An 18,977-nucleotide genomic window follows, 5' to 3' on the forward strand; every position below is an offset into this window, starting at 1 on the left:
AGTTTTTGTTAGCAAAAGAATTCAAATTAAAACCGCCTCAACATGCTTGAAGAGATTCTATTTAATGCTTCAAAAAACTATAAAAAATCATAACCAAAATAAAACCAGATTAGTCCTAAGATCATTAAAAGACGTATTGACCTCTCATGAAATTGGTTTTTAACTTAAGCTTTTAATTAATAAACTCAAGTTTATTGATTTAAATGAAATTAAATTGATAAACTATCAAATATAAGAACAAATTTTGATTCAAATGTAAAATCGCCAATATAAAAATATGAAAAAGAAATTTCAAGCTTGAATCAAAGACACCTTTAAACGGTAAAAAGGTTTAAATATATTGTAAAACAAACACAAAATTAAAAAAGAATTTTTCAGTAGGTTTGAAATTTGGATAATGAGTGTGCCTTAACGATCAATTTGGACCAAATTTTGTGCGGGTTGGAAGAGCACAATAATTGATTAGGTGCCGAACTTTTTTGTAAAGGTAAAACAGCGTGAAAAGTACTTTTAGAAGAAAGTAGAAAAATGCCAACTTGGACACCATAATTTGGTTAGGAAAGTTATTCATCTTTCACCAAAACGTTGAAGATTTCGCATTATTCGCACTCTAAAACGACTCACATCTCCACCGCTCTAGCAGTTATGATCCGCTACGCGGCCATTGTAATCCCTGCGTGGTTTCCCCCTGGCGAAGGTTGCCCCCAGTCCAGTTTACCACATCGCATCGCATCAAACATCGCCCATAGGCTGAACGACCGCTTTCTCTTCACCTCTGTTGACACTGACGTTCGAAACCGAAAAGCCTTCACTCGTCAAAACGAGGTAACACGGCTTACATTGGTGAGCTGTCGCTGTTTTTGTTGTTGCTGCTGTTGCAATGTCGCATCGCATCGTCACTTGCTGCACTCTGCCGTAGAACACTCCATTTCCCGCGCCGTGTTTACCTTTAATTAATACCAACGAACGATGGAGAGCGTATCGAATTAAACCTCCTTCACCCCCCCCCCCGGAACCACCGTCGTCAGCGTCGCTCTTATCTTGTATTGATTTTTTTTTCTTTTCTACCTTCCACATTGGTCCGCTTGTTGTTTTTGCCGATTCTTGTCAGTTCGGTTGTTCAACGGGTTGCAATTAATGGTCGGGCAGCACGTTTATTCTGTGCCGAAAATAAACAGTTTTAACCAAAAACGCATGTGGCCATACGTTAAAAACAACACTGTCTTTGATAGCTGTCGATTCCAATTTTTACTCCCGCTGTAAGTTTTTTTTTTTTGCTGAACTCATAGTCGTGCGAAGGATTGTTTTGTTTTGAAGGAGGAGGGAGTTAAATTTTTAATTGTTTCAATGCGACACTTCACCGGTTGATAAGAAAAAATATTATTTTTGCGTTGTTTACCCTGACTGCCAATCTAGGGTTATTAATATAATACTGTGATAATGAAATGGCTCATGAAAAAATCTTATTGAACTCAGATATGTATCGTTTCTCGAGCAGAAAAGCTGATATGACAAATGAATCGGCGAAAAAATACACCGTCGACTTTATCGCCTGTACACTGTGTATGCAAATAATCGCTGCTTGTTTATGTGCTGTTTTGATTAACTCAATGACTCCAGTTGGTGACTCATTATCGTTTTCTGATCCGATTGAGTGGTAAAACGTAATCTCTTCGATCACTTCGTGAGTGTAGGCTGTCAAGATAACAATAAAAATCTGTAGCGAATCGAATGTCGTACGTGCAGTGCAGCAAGTTCAAACTAAAAATTGGGCATTGCTTGCTATCGCAACAGTCTATAACCACCCCGGTGCACACGTCTCTGTTTAAACCATTTTAAACGTAGAAACACATTCGAATCTTCATCGTTGATTCCGAAGCCTATTCCACTTGCCTTACAGCGTTGAACTTTTGACTTCTCTGATTGGCGTGCCACGATTTCCGACTGCCGCTGCTTTCAGTGGTCAGTTAACAAGATCCACTTACAACTTTGTGTTTTTTACACTACTCTTGGAAGATCCAAAGACCGTACTGCAGCAGTGAATAATAACAAACAACCAACTCTCCCAGGGCGATTTTCTTTTATTGCAATCGAGGCGTAGAAAAGAACGGCAGCTGCCTTTACGTCGTTGCCGCGAATACATAATTGGCCAATTCCGAGATTATGAATAATTCCCTCCAGACCGGATTGTGCTTCGATGCACGCCGGGAGGTAGCGACCGGTGCCCATACTAAGTGTGGGCAAACAATGTCGAGGCCGGTTGGAGGCCCGATCAAAAAACAAATCATGTAAATGAAGCCCATCCGAACCGATCGGAACGATCGTTCGGCTGGTGCTCCTGATGGGGCACTAATTGGACCACGGTTGAATTAAGAGCTTCCTGGAAAAGATCGATCGCGAATCGCCAGGAGTCTATCATCATTACCTCGGATTGATTTTCATAGACACACGAGTACCGCTAGCCTAGCCTAGCGCTGCTGGCGATGCTGCCGGCGGCAAAAACCTGCCACTCAACGGGTGCATTCCTAACTGTTGGTGTCTGGATGATGATCGTGTTTTTTTAATCAATCAACCTTGTCGCACTGGCAAGCCTTCGATGTCACCTGGTGGGAAAATTACGGAACGGAATGCCGCACGGTTATTGCTCGCAATAAGCAGGTACGCAGAGAAATTGCCACTGATTTGAATAACCCCACCAGGTTTAACATCAAAGATCTAGAGATTGTGTGAACTGTATAACGGAGAAAAATTAATTTTCTTCCCAGTCTATTCAGCGACGTTATAATTATCCTTTGATGGCGATATCGAAACTGTCAGACTGTCGCTTTCGCGTTCACCCTATGGGCCCAAGCGGATTATGGTGCCCTTTCAGGCAAGTCGATTACTCCCATTGTTTTAACAGCCGGTCACCTGGTTACGTTAATGTCGGATAATCGGTGCATGATAATCGCTTGGTTTGTCCTTTTCCCTTCATCCCATCCCCCGGTTCCATTACGTACAAATCGATCATATCCTACCATGCACGGATTGTGCAGCAGCCTCCAGCATGTCTACCGGAGTCGATTAGTTCTCTGATTCTGGCTCGGTAAATCAAAAGGAATGCACTGGAGCTGCCCGGAGGCTGGCACTTTGATTTTTCCGTCTTGGCTTGCCATGTCACTGTAAGCAAACATGCATACACGCTGCTAAATGGTGTTAAACATCACCAGAAGGACGAGACTTCGGCCGGAGCGAGGATGGGAAATGGATTCCATTGAATAATAGACTGGGAACGAAGCAAGGACAAACATCAAAAACGGCTTCCTATGGGACCGGCCGTCATCCGCACTTACAGTTCGGTTCGTTTGCTGCCAGTGCTGCTGCTAGCAGTGGAACTCTAACGGTCCTAGTGGCATTAGGAGCACAGTTGTCACTTCGAAGACACATGCGAACGGAGCTGGGAAAACCTCTACGGCCGCTCAGTTGTGCACGTCATGAATGATAAAACTATTGTTAACTACTTTTTTTGCCTTCCACCAGGAGACAAGCTCGCAGGTGCGATGTGGACGGGAATAAATAAGCTTCCACGCTGGCTCGGAGACCCACGGCTTGTTTGTTGTTGCGCTGAATGGTTTCACATCAAATGTTTAAAGTCTTTCTTCGAAAATTGTTCAAACACACTTGGGTCGCTTTGAAGGTGTTCCGCCCAAACGCGAGGCTGTTCTTGTGGCTTGAGGCAAATTGCTGGCCTAGAATACCAGCTGTCGTATGCTTAGGATTAAATAACATTGCTACTTACTTATTTAAAAAACATTTGTACTCAAAAAAAAATTAAGCCTTCTGTTATGAACCCAATTTTTTTTTATCCTTGGCATTATTTGGTTCACTGTACGAACGCAAATAACGCCCACGCACGCCTTTCTCCTGCCAGTAACAATGAAGTGAATAAGGTGAAATTTCACCAACTGCGTTTGAAGATATTTCTGGGTAAGTCTACTTCGTACGCCTAAAAAAATATTTCTAACTGACATTTAATTTTCCTTTGAAAAGTTATCAAGAAATAAACGATCAGTTGATGCATTTGTAGGCGTTTCGGTTGATAATTTCTGTTACAAGTATACATATTAGGTAATTCTTTTCAGGCGTTCTCGAACTTTGCGTTAATTAATCTGCAATTGTGTTCGCAATTCGGAATTTTCGAGAGTACATTGACTGCTTCATGAATAGGCAAATTCACAGATTCGCCGAAGTATTTCATTTACTTCCAGAAATTGAATAAACAGTAGTAAGCTTTATTTTTCGCTGATAGGACATATCTGTGAGATTTTGAGAGAGGAGAATCGCGACACAGTAGGTAATTATCGGAAGCTGCGTCGACAGCAGAGTTAACAGCAAAATGGATTTTTCATCGTTTCGTAGAATGTTGATCGCTAGCCTTCGCCATTCATTTCCATCGAAGGTTTGTTTGCTGCCGTGTATAAAAATTATGTCATATTGAGTTTAATTGTATTGAACGTATCGCCACTTGTGGCCTTTGCAACGCATAGTATTGTCATGGTAACCGTAACAATAGTTCAACAAATTTAATTTTCAACAATAATCGTACCGTACTATAAAAAATGACTACCTAGAACATTACAAAAACTTGAATTCCAGAGATAAATGCAAAAAATCGAATTAAAACCGGTCGGACGATGATTGAATGAGAGCAAAATTAGTATTCATGTCGTGATTTTATCCAGAAGAATCGTTGTTGTCGTTTTCAAAGGTCTGTGATTAACCCGTAAAGACCCGGGACGGAACTTGTTTTTTGAAAATGCTCGTTCTCAGCACTGGAACGGCCGATTTGGGGAAACTTGAACTTTTATTCAAGAGGAATAGTTGCTCTAAGTTTTGGTAAAGGTGCCACCCCTCTGGACCCCTCCCCGTTTTTGTGAGATGCAAATATGTCTGTGTTTTTTTCTAATTTTTCAAACAGATTGAGCAAACACTGGTAATTTTCATACGTATCAATTGCTTCATGTATCAAATCATGTCAGGTGGATGAAATATGGTATGAAAGAGTGAATTTTGGAGTTTTCAAATTATTTCAGTACAAAATCACAAAACAACGTATTTTCATAAAAAATCAAATAAGAAAATCGTTCTTCAAATTTTAAGCTCTACATTTTTGAAGTAAGGTCTCCTGAATCAATTCGCGATGAAATATTCATTTTAGCATGCAAATATTTTGAGAAAAACGAGTTTAAATTCACTAAAGTACGTATTTTCATGGAAACCTGATTTTCTCAGTCTCCCACAGTTGGTTTCAACTTGGCTCTTCAATTAACAAGCTCAATATTTCTAGAGTAACGTCTTCTGAATCCAAAGATGCTGAAAGATTTATTCTAGCATGCACAGATTTAGAGAAAAACGAGTTTGAATTCGCTAAAGTATGAGTTCTTATGAAAACTTGATTTTCTCTAAATCTGTGCATGCTAGAATAAATCTTTCAGCATCTTTGGATTCAGAAGACGTTGCTCTAAAAATATTAAGCTTAAAAATTGAAGAGCTAATTTGAAACCAACCGTGGGAGACTGAGAAAATTAGGTTTACATGAAAATACGTACTTTGGTGAATTTAAACTGGTTTTTCTCAAAATGTTTGCATGCTAAAATAAATATTTCATCACGTATGGATTCAGGAGACCTTACCGCATAAATGTAGAGCTTAAAATTTGAAGAACGGTTTTGTTGTTTGAATTTTTATAAAAATACGTAGTTTTGTGATTTTGTACTGAAATAATTTGGAAACTCCAAAATTCACTCTTACATACCATATTTCATCCATCTGACATGATTTGATACATGAAGCAATTGATACGTATGAAAATTACCAGTGTTTGCTCAATCTGTTTGAAAAATTAGAAAAAAACACAGACATATTTGCGTCTCACAAAAACGGGGAGGGGTGCAGAGGGATGGCACCTTTGCCAAAACTTGAAACTTGAACTATGCCCCTTGAATAAAAGTCCAAGTCTTCCCAAATCGGCCGTTCCAGTGCTGAGAACGAGCATTTTCAAAAATCAAGCTCCGTCCCGGGTCTTTACGGGTTAATAGTTTTCAGTGAAAAAATCATCATTCACCATGTACCATCGAACAATAGCACATTTCCAATGAAATGCATGAATTTTATGGGTAATTAATTTATTCCATAAAGTAAACAGTTGAACATTCACTCATAACCGTAGGGGTTTCGCGAGTATTGTAATGTAAAAAAAAACAAAAAGGGGAAACAGGATAAGAAAAACTTTGAATGCGGTTAAAATGATAAATATGGCAATAGTACATACTTCACCATCGGTGTTTATGAATTCCAGGAACAATAAACAATTCGAAACACACAAAATTGGCATATTCATTTAAATTGGTTGCCCGTTTTTTTGTGGAATTGTTCTTGTGTTTCTCTCGACCATGGTGTTAGCAGCAATTGAGCTATTTTTTTTCTGCGAGCGGTAGAAGCAAAGCACAAAACAAAAGAAAGAAGTGTAGTGCAAAAAAATATTACACTACACGCCTACATTCAGCTTCAGATAGTAGAATAGGATGCTTTTAAGAACCTTAAGTAAACGTTAGAATTGTTATAATAATTTATAATTATTAGTTTTTGTTAGTTTCCTTTGTAATTGAGATCACCTTTTTTGCCTTCTGCCTTCTGCGATTTTTGGGTGTAAAAAATCAAACTTTCGGCAAACCTCCATGACCAGTTTTCTACTCAAATATAATAGCTTTTTTTTCTCCAACCAATATCAAAACTGAACTCTAATCTACTATCTACTTTACTAGGGACTTTATTTGAATTTGAATATAGGCTGAAAGCCCGTTAGGCGTCGTACACAAATTACGTAACGCATGAAGGGTGGGGAGGGGGGTCAAGTCTGCGTTACTTATTGTTGCGTAGGGGGAGGGGGGGGGGGGTAGTTGAGACCGTTACGTAACTGTGATTTTTGCTCAAAATTGCGAATTTAGAGGCGGGCCAGGTTGTCCAGCGTTACGTTATTTTAGGGAGGGGAGTCATATCGAACGTTACTTATCGTTACATAGGGGGGGAGGGGGTCTGTAATCTATGTTTTTTGCGTTACGTAATTTGTGTACGACGCCTTACCCATTCTTAAAAATAAATTTTACATTACATTCTCAATAATAAATAATTTCACATTACACTCCTACTGCCGTTCCAAGCATAGTTGTCCCAGCGTGCATAAGGTTTGTGTAGAACATGGGACTACTATGATGGAACGGCAGTATACAGGTTACTTACATACATTGATATGTCGGCTCAGCGGTCTTTAATTTTAGAACCAATTATTTTTTTTGTCCAACGTTTCCACACCGGTTGGTATCTTCATCAGGGAAAATATTTTTTCTAATTGTTTTTTGTCCTGTGGCTTTTCAAAGCACATAACTGTTTGGTATAGTTTGGTAGTGTTAACATTGATGCTTGTGGCTGAATTTAAAAGATTCGTTTAAAAAATGGTTGTGGAGTTTAGTCTGTTATTGGTGGTTCTATTATAATATCTTACTGTTTGATTTCAAAAATCTGTGATTGTTCTAACGGTTGCGTTTACTGTGGTCTAGACAGCCACAGGACAAAGAAGAATTAAATTTTTTTCCCTGATGAAGATACCAACCGGTGTCGAAACGTTGGACAAAATTAAATAATTGGTTCTAAAATTGAAGACCGCTGAGCCGAAATATGCCGACATCAATATTACGGTCGATTTCCAGTTTACATTGATATAAATATAAGACTGATAAAATTACCTAGACTAGTCAAACAATAAAATTAAACACTAATACAGTTGTCGGTTGGAGTATAAGCTAAGCCTATGTTCTAACGCTGATGTACTCATATCGATACTGATGGTCTGCTGCAGTGTGTGTGTGTGTGTGTGTGTGTGTGTGTGTGTGTGTGTAAATCGAGTAGTTGGCTCGTTCTGAGAATAGTTTCTTGATCGGAAAGGAGGGTCGAATGTTATTAAATGTTATTGAAATCAATCTTTCAATAAGAAGTTGGCTGTCTGTACGTCCGGACTAAATGTTTGTGAAGAAGACGATGTCGTTTTTCTTGTGTCGTGAGTTATTCGTGTCAAGATTCACCAGAGAGCACAGATCTTGATAGGGAGGTAGTTCTTCTCAATTCCACCTCCACCCGAGATTCCTAAGCGCAAACTTTAAGAATTTTTTCTGGACTGTTTCGATTCGCTGTATGTGAGTTACGTAGTAAGGCCGCCAAACGACACTTGCGGAATCAAGTTTGCTTCTAACAAGTCCTTTGTAGATTGCTGGTATCGCATGAAGATCATCAAGGTCTCGGCCATACCTTCTAACAAGAGAGAAAAGTTTTAAGCTATCCACGATTACTTTGTCAATGTGTTTTGTGAAAGACAGTGTACAGTCGAAGGTTACGCCTAAATCGCGAACATATTCAGCACATAGTACAACATTATCTGCATAAGCATAATTGTACAATACGGAGTGAGCTTTCCTAGTAAATGTCAGTACTGAGCATTTGTTCGCATTCACATGTAGTCCGTAACATAATTTAAAACTCCAACATGGCTACTAATTATTCCTTAGAGACAATTACCATTCAATATGTGGGCCTTCTAGAAATATGAATGCTCGAGCGCAGATGCCCTTTTGACCCCCAAATTGGTTAGTTCCGGTTTCGGTTAACGATACTCAGAAACCGTGAACCAGCTCCAGACTTTAGTTTTAAATCCGAAATGTCTTCTTTCAATTTTATTAAGAAACCTAAGATGGCCAAATACAATCCAAAAAAATGTATTCGAAGTAATAATTGAAGTAAAAGATGTGAGAAGAGACGTAATACTTGTAAAGTGCGTTGTTAAAAAGAAAGTGAAAATGAAATTCTAAAATTTGAATCAGAAGTTTCATTCAGCATTTCATTTTCTTATAAGTTTGCAACATGCTTCATATGTTGTAAGAGGAAATGATGTCCAACCCGATTTTAAACATGCATTTTGTTAGCCTTGGGTAATATTTCATTGTTTTTATTTGTTATTCTTTTTTATTTGTTTTTTATTTTTTAGTTCTCTCTTACATTTATTCCTAATATGCTTTTCCTTCCCCATATAAAGAATATGTGTACATTATTCTGCAATGCATTGATGCCTAGAAATCAAATTTTAGTTTCTTGAGAGTAAATGGCGGCAACGTAAAAAAATAATATAAAAGATCCTTGGTGAAAACCTTGAGGGACACCAGGAATTTCATTGTGCAGACAAAGTGTGCAACATGGGAAGCGAAAAAGAAGCGAACTGGAAATATGATACAGATTTGGAAAAAAACACCGCATCCCGACGGGACTTGAACCCGCAATCTCCCTGTCTCGGGCATGGTGTTTTGACCAATAACGATTTCACAGCAGCTTGTGTTGTCCTAGCTTGTGTTAGTAGAATGTGTTGATTTTCTGAATCCCGAATAAAGTCTACATGGCGTTGATTTAAGTCCCCACAGAGTGAACTTTAACCTCAGCAGAAAGTCGTGACAGAGTTTGTTCAGCAATTCGGAAGAAAGTTTCATACGCGTTGTTTTTTAAGCATGATCGAGAGGAAAATATGCTGAGGCGAGCACGTGCAGCTTTCCCGCTGATTTCACTCACACATATGACTTGAATTGAACTTGAACTTTTGTTGTTGTGATAATTTCAGAATTCACACTGATGGGCGCAAAAAAATCAACCCTCATGTGAAATCAATGTGACCGTCAGTCGATATTTGAAATTTTTATTACAACACCTTTGGACAACGTAATTCTATTCCCCTAACAACAAAAATTGAAATTTTTTAATTTTTCTATTTCGGATTCCAATGAACACTGCTGAAAAATAATACTTCACGAGCCGTCTTGGCATTTCAAAATTGTTTATTTTATATACAAAAAATTAGTAACAACAAGTAAAAAAAATCAATTTCATGGTTTATTTAAAGAAAAATAATGAAAAAAATTATTTCATTTTGTCCTCGATAACCAAAAACGCTTTGGTATATTCCTAATGAGGTTCCGAAGGTGTTTGGAGTCCACCTCATCCCAAGTTTGCAAAAATTGGTGTTTTGTGTACTTCAATAAATTTTTCAAACAACATTTTCTTGTAAAATGAAAATAGCAAAAATTAAGTACAAAAAATTCAAATTTCAAGTCACTTTCATATAATATATGTTATAACTTTGTACCCAATAAAGATAGGAATCCTGTTTGTTTAGCAAAGTTTCATACTTCTATATCTTCCACAGCTTTGTCAAATAAACCATTTCTCTATCTCTTAGCACAAAAAAGTTAGTTTTAATTTATCTCCAATTTAGTAAACTTTTCATAACTTTTGAGAATTTCTTATCACAGTGTTGTTTCGTTTTTATCAACAGTCGTTTTTATTACTACTCGCCGAATTCGATTTTCTCATGCTTTTTTTTCGTTTTTATCACGCGTTTTCAAAAAAAATCTAAATCAAGAATAATGTACTTCCAGCTGTAGAAAGTGTATTTAAACACCATTTTCACTTGTGCCTTGTGCCCTTGCATGTGTACGGTTTTATGAACTCAACTTATTTGATCAATTTTCTGGGCCAACCTTATGACATATGACACTTATATGTTATAACTCAATTGTGTCATAATTTTGAGAAAAATGAACCGTGAAACACGTATTTCATTGACTTTGGAGCAAATATCACGTATTGTTCGAGCAGTTGAGTAGCTCTACAGTGTGGTGCTCATAGAACGTGGATTTAACAATTATAAAATCTAGCGGTACCACTATTTCACACAAACAAGCATTAGACTCTTTCAACTATGCTTAAGAATGGGCAGTAGAAATCATACTGATATTGCATGTATAATTTCCGTGGGAAAGTTCGCTAAAATGCTATGGAGAAAAATATTATAAACTAACTTTTTTTTTGTTTATTTATTTGTATCTTGAACTAAAATTCCATTGAACTATGAAAGGGCTTTTACTCAAAATATAATAAATTTCAATTGAATCCAACACAGAAATATCAAATTTTATCATTTTGCCAAATTCACGGTTTCGCCAAATTTTAAATTTTTTTTGACCGTGATAAAATCGAAAAAGCACTGTATTCGTGTCAATTAAAAAGGTGAAGCTAAGAAACGAATTTTATTTTTTTTTCATTTTTCCATATAAAAATCTATCTTATAAACCCTTTTACCGAAGACACCATATTTTTATCTGCTTATTTAAATGGAGTTGTGTGGAGTTTTCTAGCTCCTTAGCTCCTTAAAATCGTTTATTTCAATATAACTTTCTGTAATGATTTTCTACAGTTTTTCAATATTTCTAGAGTTATTGAAGATTTTTTTTTTGTTGAATATTGATCTAATTATCTAATTATTATCGCCAAAATGAGAGAAGCAGAATTCGTTTCTCACTTTCAGATAGATGAATCACAAATTTGTAACTTTTATAAAATGAAGAATACATAATGGAGGAACTTTGTAGAAGACATTACGAAATTAAATCCTTTTTTTGGGTCAAAATAATTTCGATCAGCTTTGGAGTCCATCTTGGTGTCATCCGAGGTGTTATCAGAAGCCTGAGAAAACGAGTTTAATCTACCAATGCACCGTGCTTCTTGAGATGGTATTTTAAACGAGATCCTGTTGATAGCTATGACAACCGATCATAAAGTTTTGTACGCTGAACGAAAAACGGTACAAATTTTATCCCCTGAGGATGGCCATGTCTAAAGGTCGAAACGTCGGACATAAAACATAGTAGCGTTTTTATCCACCGTTGATCCACCATCAGTGTAATTAGACGAAACAGTTACGAGAACTCCGATGACTGATTTCTTTTGGGACGGAAGGAAGCTCCTGTCATGTTTGAATATAACGTAGACGCTTCCGGAACTTTGTTTATTCTTGACACTTTCATCACAGTTCGTTCCAGTTGCCAGAATAATCAAAAAGGGTGGGCTGAATACATTTATATAAATTTCCTTCGTTTATGATGTTATTTTTATGTGCTTGAAGTATTGACAATGAATTTTGTAATAGTTTTTCGGTTTCAGTGAAGAATTTAAAAGATCAAAACATCAAATAAATCCGACATCGAAACAACTGCAACACAGCGTTTACATCAAACATGCTAACCATATCAATGACAATGGCGTAAATATTTCAAACTTGCTAAACGTGAGCCCACGTCACGCCGTTTCAGTTACATTTAACATGTATGTATATGGCGCGAAATAGTCAATCAAAAAAAAAAGAGTTTCGCTGAGAGCAGGAAAAAAAATCGCACTCAAGGGAAATTACAAAATGCAACCAGCATCGCTACGTAAACGTTGGATTTTTTTTTACACACCAATAACTCAACAAATTTAATGCAGTTGTACCCTTTGAGATGATATGAATGCTAAAAATTGCAAACTCTGCAAAATTTTACGGAGACATCTTTTTTTTTTGTGTGTGTGTTATTTCATCCTAACAAAGTGCTTTCCTAATGGACTCACAGAGTTTTACCCCTTCCCCCAGGTCTACCAGGGCGGTAATAATTGAGCGTAATTGACTGTGCAGTATAAAGTTATTCAACACCACCGTACCCCCGCAAAAGCGATGGCAAGTAAATGGCATTCGAATGTGCAATTGATTCCGAGCGGGCTTTGTTGGAATCCCATTTGACTGTCGATTTTACGATGACGCCATTCTCCGAGCCACGGCTCGGATGGATGAACTTTCTTCTCCCTGTCTGGCTTTGTCTTACTTACTTACTCGCTCCTCCTCGCCTCGCCAGTGCATGTAAATTTCTTCCCCTGTTTTATGACTTTTCAATCGAATTTTAGGATTTTATCGGTGTGTTCTAGTTGGCAGAAGATTTTATTATATGTTCCGAGGAACTGCTTCATCCGAGGGAGGGCGCGCATTTTGCCTGCCTGCCGGGAGGTCCGGCAGATGTGCGCGCCCCCGTTGACGGAGAAGAGTCTTTTTTTTCAACGAAGACCGTCATCTGATGGGCTTCCCACGTCGTTGCCGTTCGAAATTTGATTTACTGCTGGTTTATTTATTTCACATCGACTTTATTTGTCTGTGTTCTGTTCGGTTTGGTATTGCTGCCTGCTTCGGCACCAGCTGGGATTATTGGCTGGCTGGAAGGTCGTGCTTTTGTTGTCGATTTGAGCCATCAAATCTTCGGCTTAGTCCGCTATTGTGTGGCTTAAGTGTAATTTACATTTTTACAAGTGGGATTGGATTCCGATAGGACGTAATTTGATCGAGTTTCAATTTCCGCACGTCTAATGGATTCTTTTTTTTCTTTCAATTTTAGGGCGATTCAAGTGATGCTGTAGTACAGTGCTGCGCTGCGAGTCATCCGCTAGTGAAAGTGCAATGCTTCAGGGTCGGTAGCAGCTAAGCATATTTGCACCAGATAACAAACACATATCTATTAACACACTGCATTAGCTCACAACACGCACATTCGAGTTGTGGATTCGAAAGTCTTGAACCACAGTCGATTCTTTCTCAACGAAATGAGGAAAAGCATAACGATTCAGCACCTAGTGCTAGTGGTGCTGGCTGCACTGTTTTCGGCCTGTCGAGCTGCCAAGGTAGTCCACACTGGCAGCCAGCGATTCGCCATGGAACCTCAAGATCAAACAGCAATCGTGGGCTCCAAAGTGACTCTGCCCTGTCGAGTCGAGTCCAAGGTTGGTCAGCTGCAGTGGACCAAGGACGATTTCGGGCTCGGCTGGCATCGCAATCTCAGCGGCTTCGAGCGCTACTCGATGGTAGGAAGCGACGAGGAGGGTGACTACTCGCTGGAAATCTACCCGGTTATGCTGGACGACGAGGCACGCTACCAGTGCCAAGTCAGCCCCGGAAAAGATGGTAAGTTATTCTCTGGGTTCACGAATGAACTTGTAAAATGACACGATAAATCATTCGATAGGTACGCCCGGCATTCGGTCACGCTTCGCCACCCTAACAGTATTGGTTCCTCCGGAACCCCCGAAAATTATTCAAGGGGACTTCCTCGTAACGACCGAAGATCGAGAGATCGAGCTGGAGTGCGTTTCGGTTGGCGGTAAACCCGCTGCTGAGGTAATACTCCTGTCACTTCCAGCGATTCCAACGCTAACGATGACTTTTCTTTAAAAACAGATCACCTGGATCGACGGTCTCGGTAACGTTATGGGCAAGGGTATCGAATACGTGAAGGAACCGCTGACCGATACCGGTCGTTATACGGCCAAATCGATTCTCAAGTTGACACCGAAAAAGGAGCACCACAACACTTCGTTCACCTGCCAGGCCCAGAATACGGCTGATCGAACTTATCGGTCGGTGAAGTTGAAGCTCGAAGTCAAGTATGCCCCGAAAGTGAGCGTCTCTGTCGTCGGTGGTGCCCTCGCCGGTGGTAGAATCTCGGAAGGTGCCGAGGTTCGTCTGTCCTGCCGTGCGGACGCCAATCCGAACGACGTCAGCTATCGCTGGTACATCGGTGACGAGCTTGTCGTTGGTGACTACACAACAGAAATGGTAAGTTGTCTGACAAATGAGTTATCTTTCCTCTAGCTAACGTCAACGAAATCCTCCTCACACAGATCATTCATAATGTATCGAAAAAGTTCCACGACGCCGTCGTGAAGTGCGAGGTGCACAACGCGGTCGGTAAAAGCGAAGAAAGCGAGATCCTAGACATCAGCTACGGTCCCACGTTCCGGTCTAGACCAAAGTCGGTGGAGGCCGACATGGATCGCTCGGTTACGTTATCGTGTGATGTCGACGGAAACCCTCCCCCGGAGATCATCTGGATTCACGAAGAGTCCAATCGGGTTGTGTCGACTTCAGCGAACATCACAATCATCGCCTCGCGTGAAACCACTGGAAGCTACTACTGTAAGGCCAGCGTAATGGGATTCCCAGAGATCGAAGCCGTGTCCTCATTGTACCTGAAGGGACCCCCTCAGATCCGCTCCCAGCGGCAGCAGTACGGCGTCGTGAATGACAACTCCCAGATCCAGTGCGAAGCCGTGTCGGTTCCGAAAGCGAAGCAGATCATCTGGACCTACAACGGGTTGGAGATCAACAACGAAAATGACTACACGATCCTCGAGAATCACCAGCCGGAAGGCGTCCGTTCGACACTGATCATAAACAACAGCCAGAAGCAACATTTTGGGGTATATAATTGTACGGTGATCAATGAGTATGGGATGGATTCGGTGGAGATTGAGTTCAAGGTCTCCAAAGGTAAGTGTGAAGCGCCGCGAACTACTTTGAGAATGATCAGTAACCTATTTTTTGTTTCATAAACAGATACGATTCTACTGCCAGTAATAATCTTCGGTTCTATTGGAGGCTTCATTTTGGTGATCATTATGATCATCTTGGGGATGTGCTTTTGTGTACGAAAAAGCAAGAAGAAGCTTCCGCCAGCCGATGTAATACCTGAGGTGAGAATTCAAATAAATATTTAAAAGAGCAGTATTTTTTGAAAGATCTTTCTTCATAAACAGCAACATTACATCACGGAAAAAGCCTGCAAAGAAAGTGACCGATCCTCGAACGTGAGCGATTTGAAGATCGATCGCGATCACGAATACTCGGAAACCTGCTCGGGAACGGACAGCATAGCAACGCGACTGGCGATGAATATCTTGGGTTCCTCGAGCGGCAGCAACAACAGTGGCAACGGAAACATGGTCAATGGCGTTAGCAGCGGAGGCGGAGGAGTCCCATTGGCGGGTCCAGTGCGAATCCCTAGCGATTATCGGTGAGTATTTTTAACACATAGAAGCTGAAAATTGAAGTTCAACGCTTTGAAGATCGGCAATCCGCGAAGTTCTAAAACTATTTTCGTCAACTAAATTTTAAACCCAAATAAAAAAGGGTTTCTTTCTATGTTCCTAGATACTCGGGTGACTTCACAGACGGTCTCGGTCAGCTGCAAGCCAAAATCGGTCAAAGTAACGGAGGTTACGTCCCGTACGTAGACTACGCGCATGACTACAACATGCCGCTGCATGTCAACACCAACGGTCAGCTGCCGAATGGAAACCTCAGTCTAACGCGGAATCGTGCCGAGCTGAGGCAAGATAACGGACTTCCCAACATCGGCAGTGGAATGGGAACGCTGTCCAACAGCCTCATGAGTAAGTACCCTATCACTCTTCGCTTTCGATTCGAAGTTATCTAACAGCTCATTTTTTTCAAATTTTTTAGACACATCGCTGATGACCGCTCCGAGCATAGATCCGCGATACAGCGCCACCTACGGCAATCCGTATCTGCGAAGCAGCACCACCCAGTTGCCGCCTCTTCCCCCGCCGAGTACGGCAAATCCGGCCGTAACTCCCGCCCCGCCACCGTACAGTGTCGGTCGCGGTCAGAACTCCCTCCTCTCGATGGGCGTCAATCTGGGAGTCGGCAATGGGCTCAACAGCGGCAGTATTGTCGGCATTACTTCCGGCTTGACTAGCCCGGAATCGATCCGGTCGTCCTCTGGTGCCAATACCAGCATGGATCAGACGTCCCAGCAGAGTCAGCCAACACCCACGCTTCCGGTCGCCGGAGCGAGTCCATGTCCGGGTCAATTCATTCTTCCAGCGAACGGGGATCTGCGGAAAGGAGCCCTGGCGACACACGTCTAGCGTAAGCGTCCTCATATCCGGTTGTTATCAACTGCCCACGCGGCTTAGGTGTTTGTAAGCAGCTTTATTCGTAGCCCCATTGCAGGGATAGCTTAATCCAACGACAAACCGTGCGCCCACTGAATTGTACTGACTCGTAATGTGAAAATGTGATAACAATATTTATTTCCGCTGCTGTTTAGCATGTCGTAAGCTGCACAGTTCAATTCAGTACGCACCACGTTGTGCGGTAAAAAAAATACACGCTCCTCTACATAATCAAGGATCTCCTCATATACTGCAGCCTCTCCCACCACCCACTCGTATGTGTTCAGTAGCGCTTTTCCTGACGCCTTGAAACATCCAATTGGCCACTCTCGACCCCACCACCTCTTTCTCACTCTCTCACTCTTCCCCCCAATTGCGTCACCCTCCAACCTTCCCCCCCACGTCAACAACAATCTTCTACAACATGTATAAGAGACGAAAAATGCGTGGCCTTATTAGTCGAAACTAAACAAGAAAAAAAAGAAACAAGATAAAACCAGTTGAGAAAAAAAATCAGAAGTTGAAATTGGATAGTGTTTTTCCTTTTAAACTTGTTCTTAGCGAAGTCTATTATAATCGAAAATTCGAAATTTTATCGTAGCTTAACGGAAATTCGGCTTGAGCTTTAACAAAAAAAAAACCTTTTACGTAGAGATCAATGGACACAAACTGTATATCGCTGTGTAACTAGAGAAAATCGAACAAAAAAATCTGTAACACCTTTAGCAATAAACAGAACACAGACAAGAATATAATTCCCAACTATATAGGGCCGAGATTTAAGCATAGCAGAAAAATCCTGTCTAAGCGCGTGTGTGTGTTTTTACTCTGTTGCCTGATAGTATCGTTATTTTAACAAACGAAAAAAAAAAACTCCTGTAAAAGAAACGAAACGTAAAAAAAACGAGTTGCATTTGTGGTTTGAGCTTTTAAAAGTTTTGCTGAAGCGAAAAATTGAAAGGGAATTTAGCGTGCGGAGAAAGAAAAGTTTCTGCGCCAGACTCCACGCCGAAGCAAAAGATGCAAGGACGAGATTTCATATACGTATTAAGTTTTTGCCAATAACCCACTCCCACTGTACACAGCACACACACACAATAGATAGATCCTTTTGAAATGAAACGGCTCCCACTTCTGTGCTGGAGCAGACAGACGACAGCGGAAAGACGCGACGAGACGCAACGCAACAACCAGTGTGCCAAGGATTAGACGAAAACAACTTGTGTCTCCCAGCAAAAACCCAGAATAGAGAGCATCGCTCAGGTACAATGCAATCGTTAGGCGGGCGTTTGTTGTTGTTGTTGTTGTTGTTGTTGCCAATGATGATAATGATGATGCTGTTTATCAGCGAACGTCTCGTTCAAGAGCAGGACAAAAAAAACATCGTGAAATTGAAGCTAGCATTACAAAGATGATCGTGCATTAGCAGAACTGCGAGTGTGTTGTAATATACCAAATTACTTTTTTGATTATCCTTTAAGTTTTAGCAGAAAAAAGCAAACAAGCGAAGGGCAAATTTTACGAGATATTATCTTATAAGAAAAATTAATGCAAAGATCCCCCTCGACTGATAAGTAGTTATTCTTTGCTGGAATATATATATATACATAGCTAGTGGTTTTAGGTACTTAGTTAAAATATTATACAGTTTTCGCTGATCAAAAGGCGTAGTGCTGAAAGTGCAGCAAAGAATATATGTATGCAAAATTTCGACGGAATTTAAAGGAATTGTACATAATGAGATTTATTGCCGGAAAACGAAAAATGCATATATATTACAATTAGTGATCTGAGATACTTTTAGATAGTGCAAGTAAACGAATCTTTGTAAAAATAAAACGAACATATATTTCATTGGACTTGTAAAACCTGTCAATTGTATATAACAAAGAAAAATCTCTCTATAGGCCATAAGGATTTGAAGTCAATTGATTCTCATATAGGTAAAATGGAAAATAAACGAAACGCTGATTTTGACGAATAATAAACGTTGCTGGGTTTTGTTCGATCTGAAGTAGGAAAGAAAATTCCCCTGTGCATCGAGTCGATAATCGTTTTTTTCTTTTTCAACTCTACCTCTTCATTCGAATCTAATTGCTTGTCCGAGAGGCTTGTTGTGTAGAGGAAAATACGAAGGGTGAACAACCAGTTTTAAGCGCAAATCCTCCAATTTATCAGTTGTATCGCAAGCAGAATGAGCGGGAGGGTTGTCTTGGTTAAAAAGCAGACGAGCAAATGAGATCTCATAATATACAATAACATTGGCTATCGATCGATGAATATTATGCCTTGCG

At 40.1% G+C, this 18,977-nt stretch overlaps 1 protein-coding gene across 2 annotated transcripts in view; it reads left to right on the plus strand.

Moving 5' to 3' along the window:
* LOC129731737 (irregular chiasm C-roughest protein-like) overlaps positions 1-18,671 on the plus strand; it is a 132,211-nt gene extending 113,540 nt beyond the window's left edge. Inside the window, exons 3-10 of one of the 2 annotated variants that reach the window (XM_055691980.1) lie at positions 13,329-13,891; positions 13,953-14,104; positions 14,165-14,542; positions 14,608-15,256; positions 15,323-15,459; positions 15,523-15,779; positions 15,896-16,158; positions 16,229-18,671. In XM_055691980.1, coding sequence (XP_055547955.1) covers positions 13,534-13,891; positions 13,953-14,104; positions 14,165-14,542; positions 14,608-15,256; positions 15,323-15,459; positions 15,523-15,779; positions 15,896-16,158; positions 16,229-16,656 — 2,622 coding nt within the window. In that variant the 5' untranslated portion in view covers positions 13,329-13,533 and the 3' untranslated portion in view covers positions 16,657-18,671. The remainder of the gene's footprint in view (positions 1-13,328; positions 13,892-13,952; positions 14,105-14,164; positions 14,543-14,607; positions 15,257-15,322; positions 15,460-15,522; positions 15,780-15,895; positions 16,159-16,228) is intronic. The other variant, XM_055691988.1, reaches the window with a different exon arrangement.
* The last annotated feature ends 306 nt before the right edge of the window (positions 18,672-18,977 follow it).

This window comes from Wyeomyia smithii, chromosome 1 (genome assembly GCF_029784165.1).
Source record: "Wyeomyia smithii strain HCP4-BCI-WySm-NY-G18 chromosome 1, ASM2978416v1, whole genome shotgun sequence".
NCBI classification, from domain to species: domain Eukaryota; kingdom Metazoa; phylum Arthropoda; class Insecta; order Diptera; family Culicidae; genus Wyeomyia; species Wyeomyia smithii.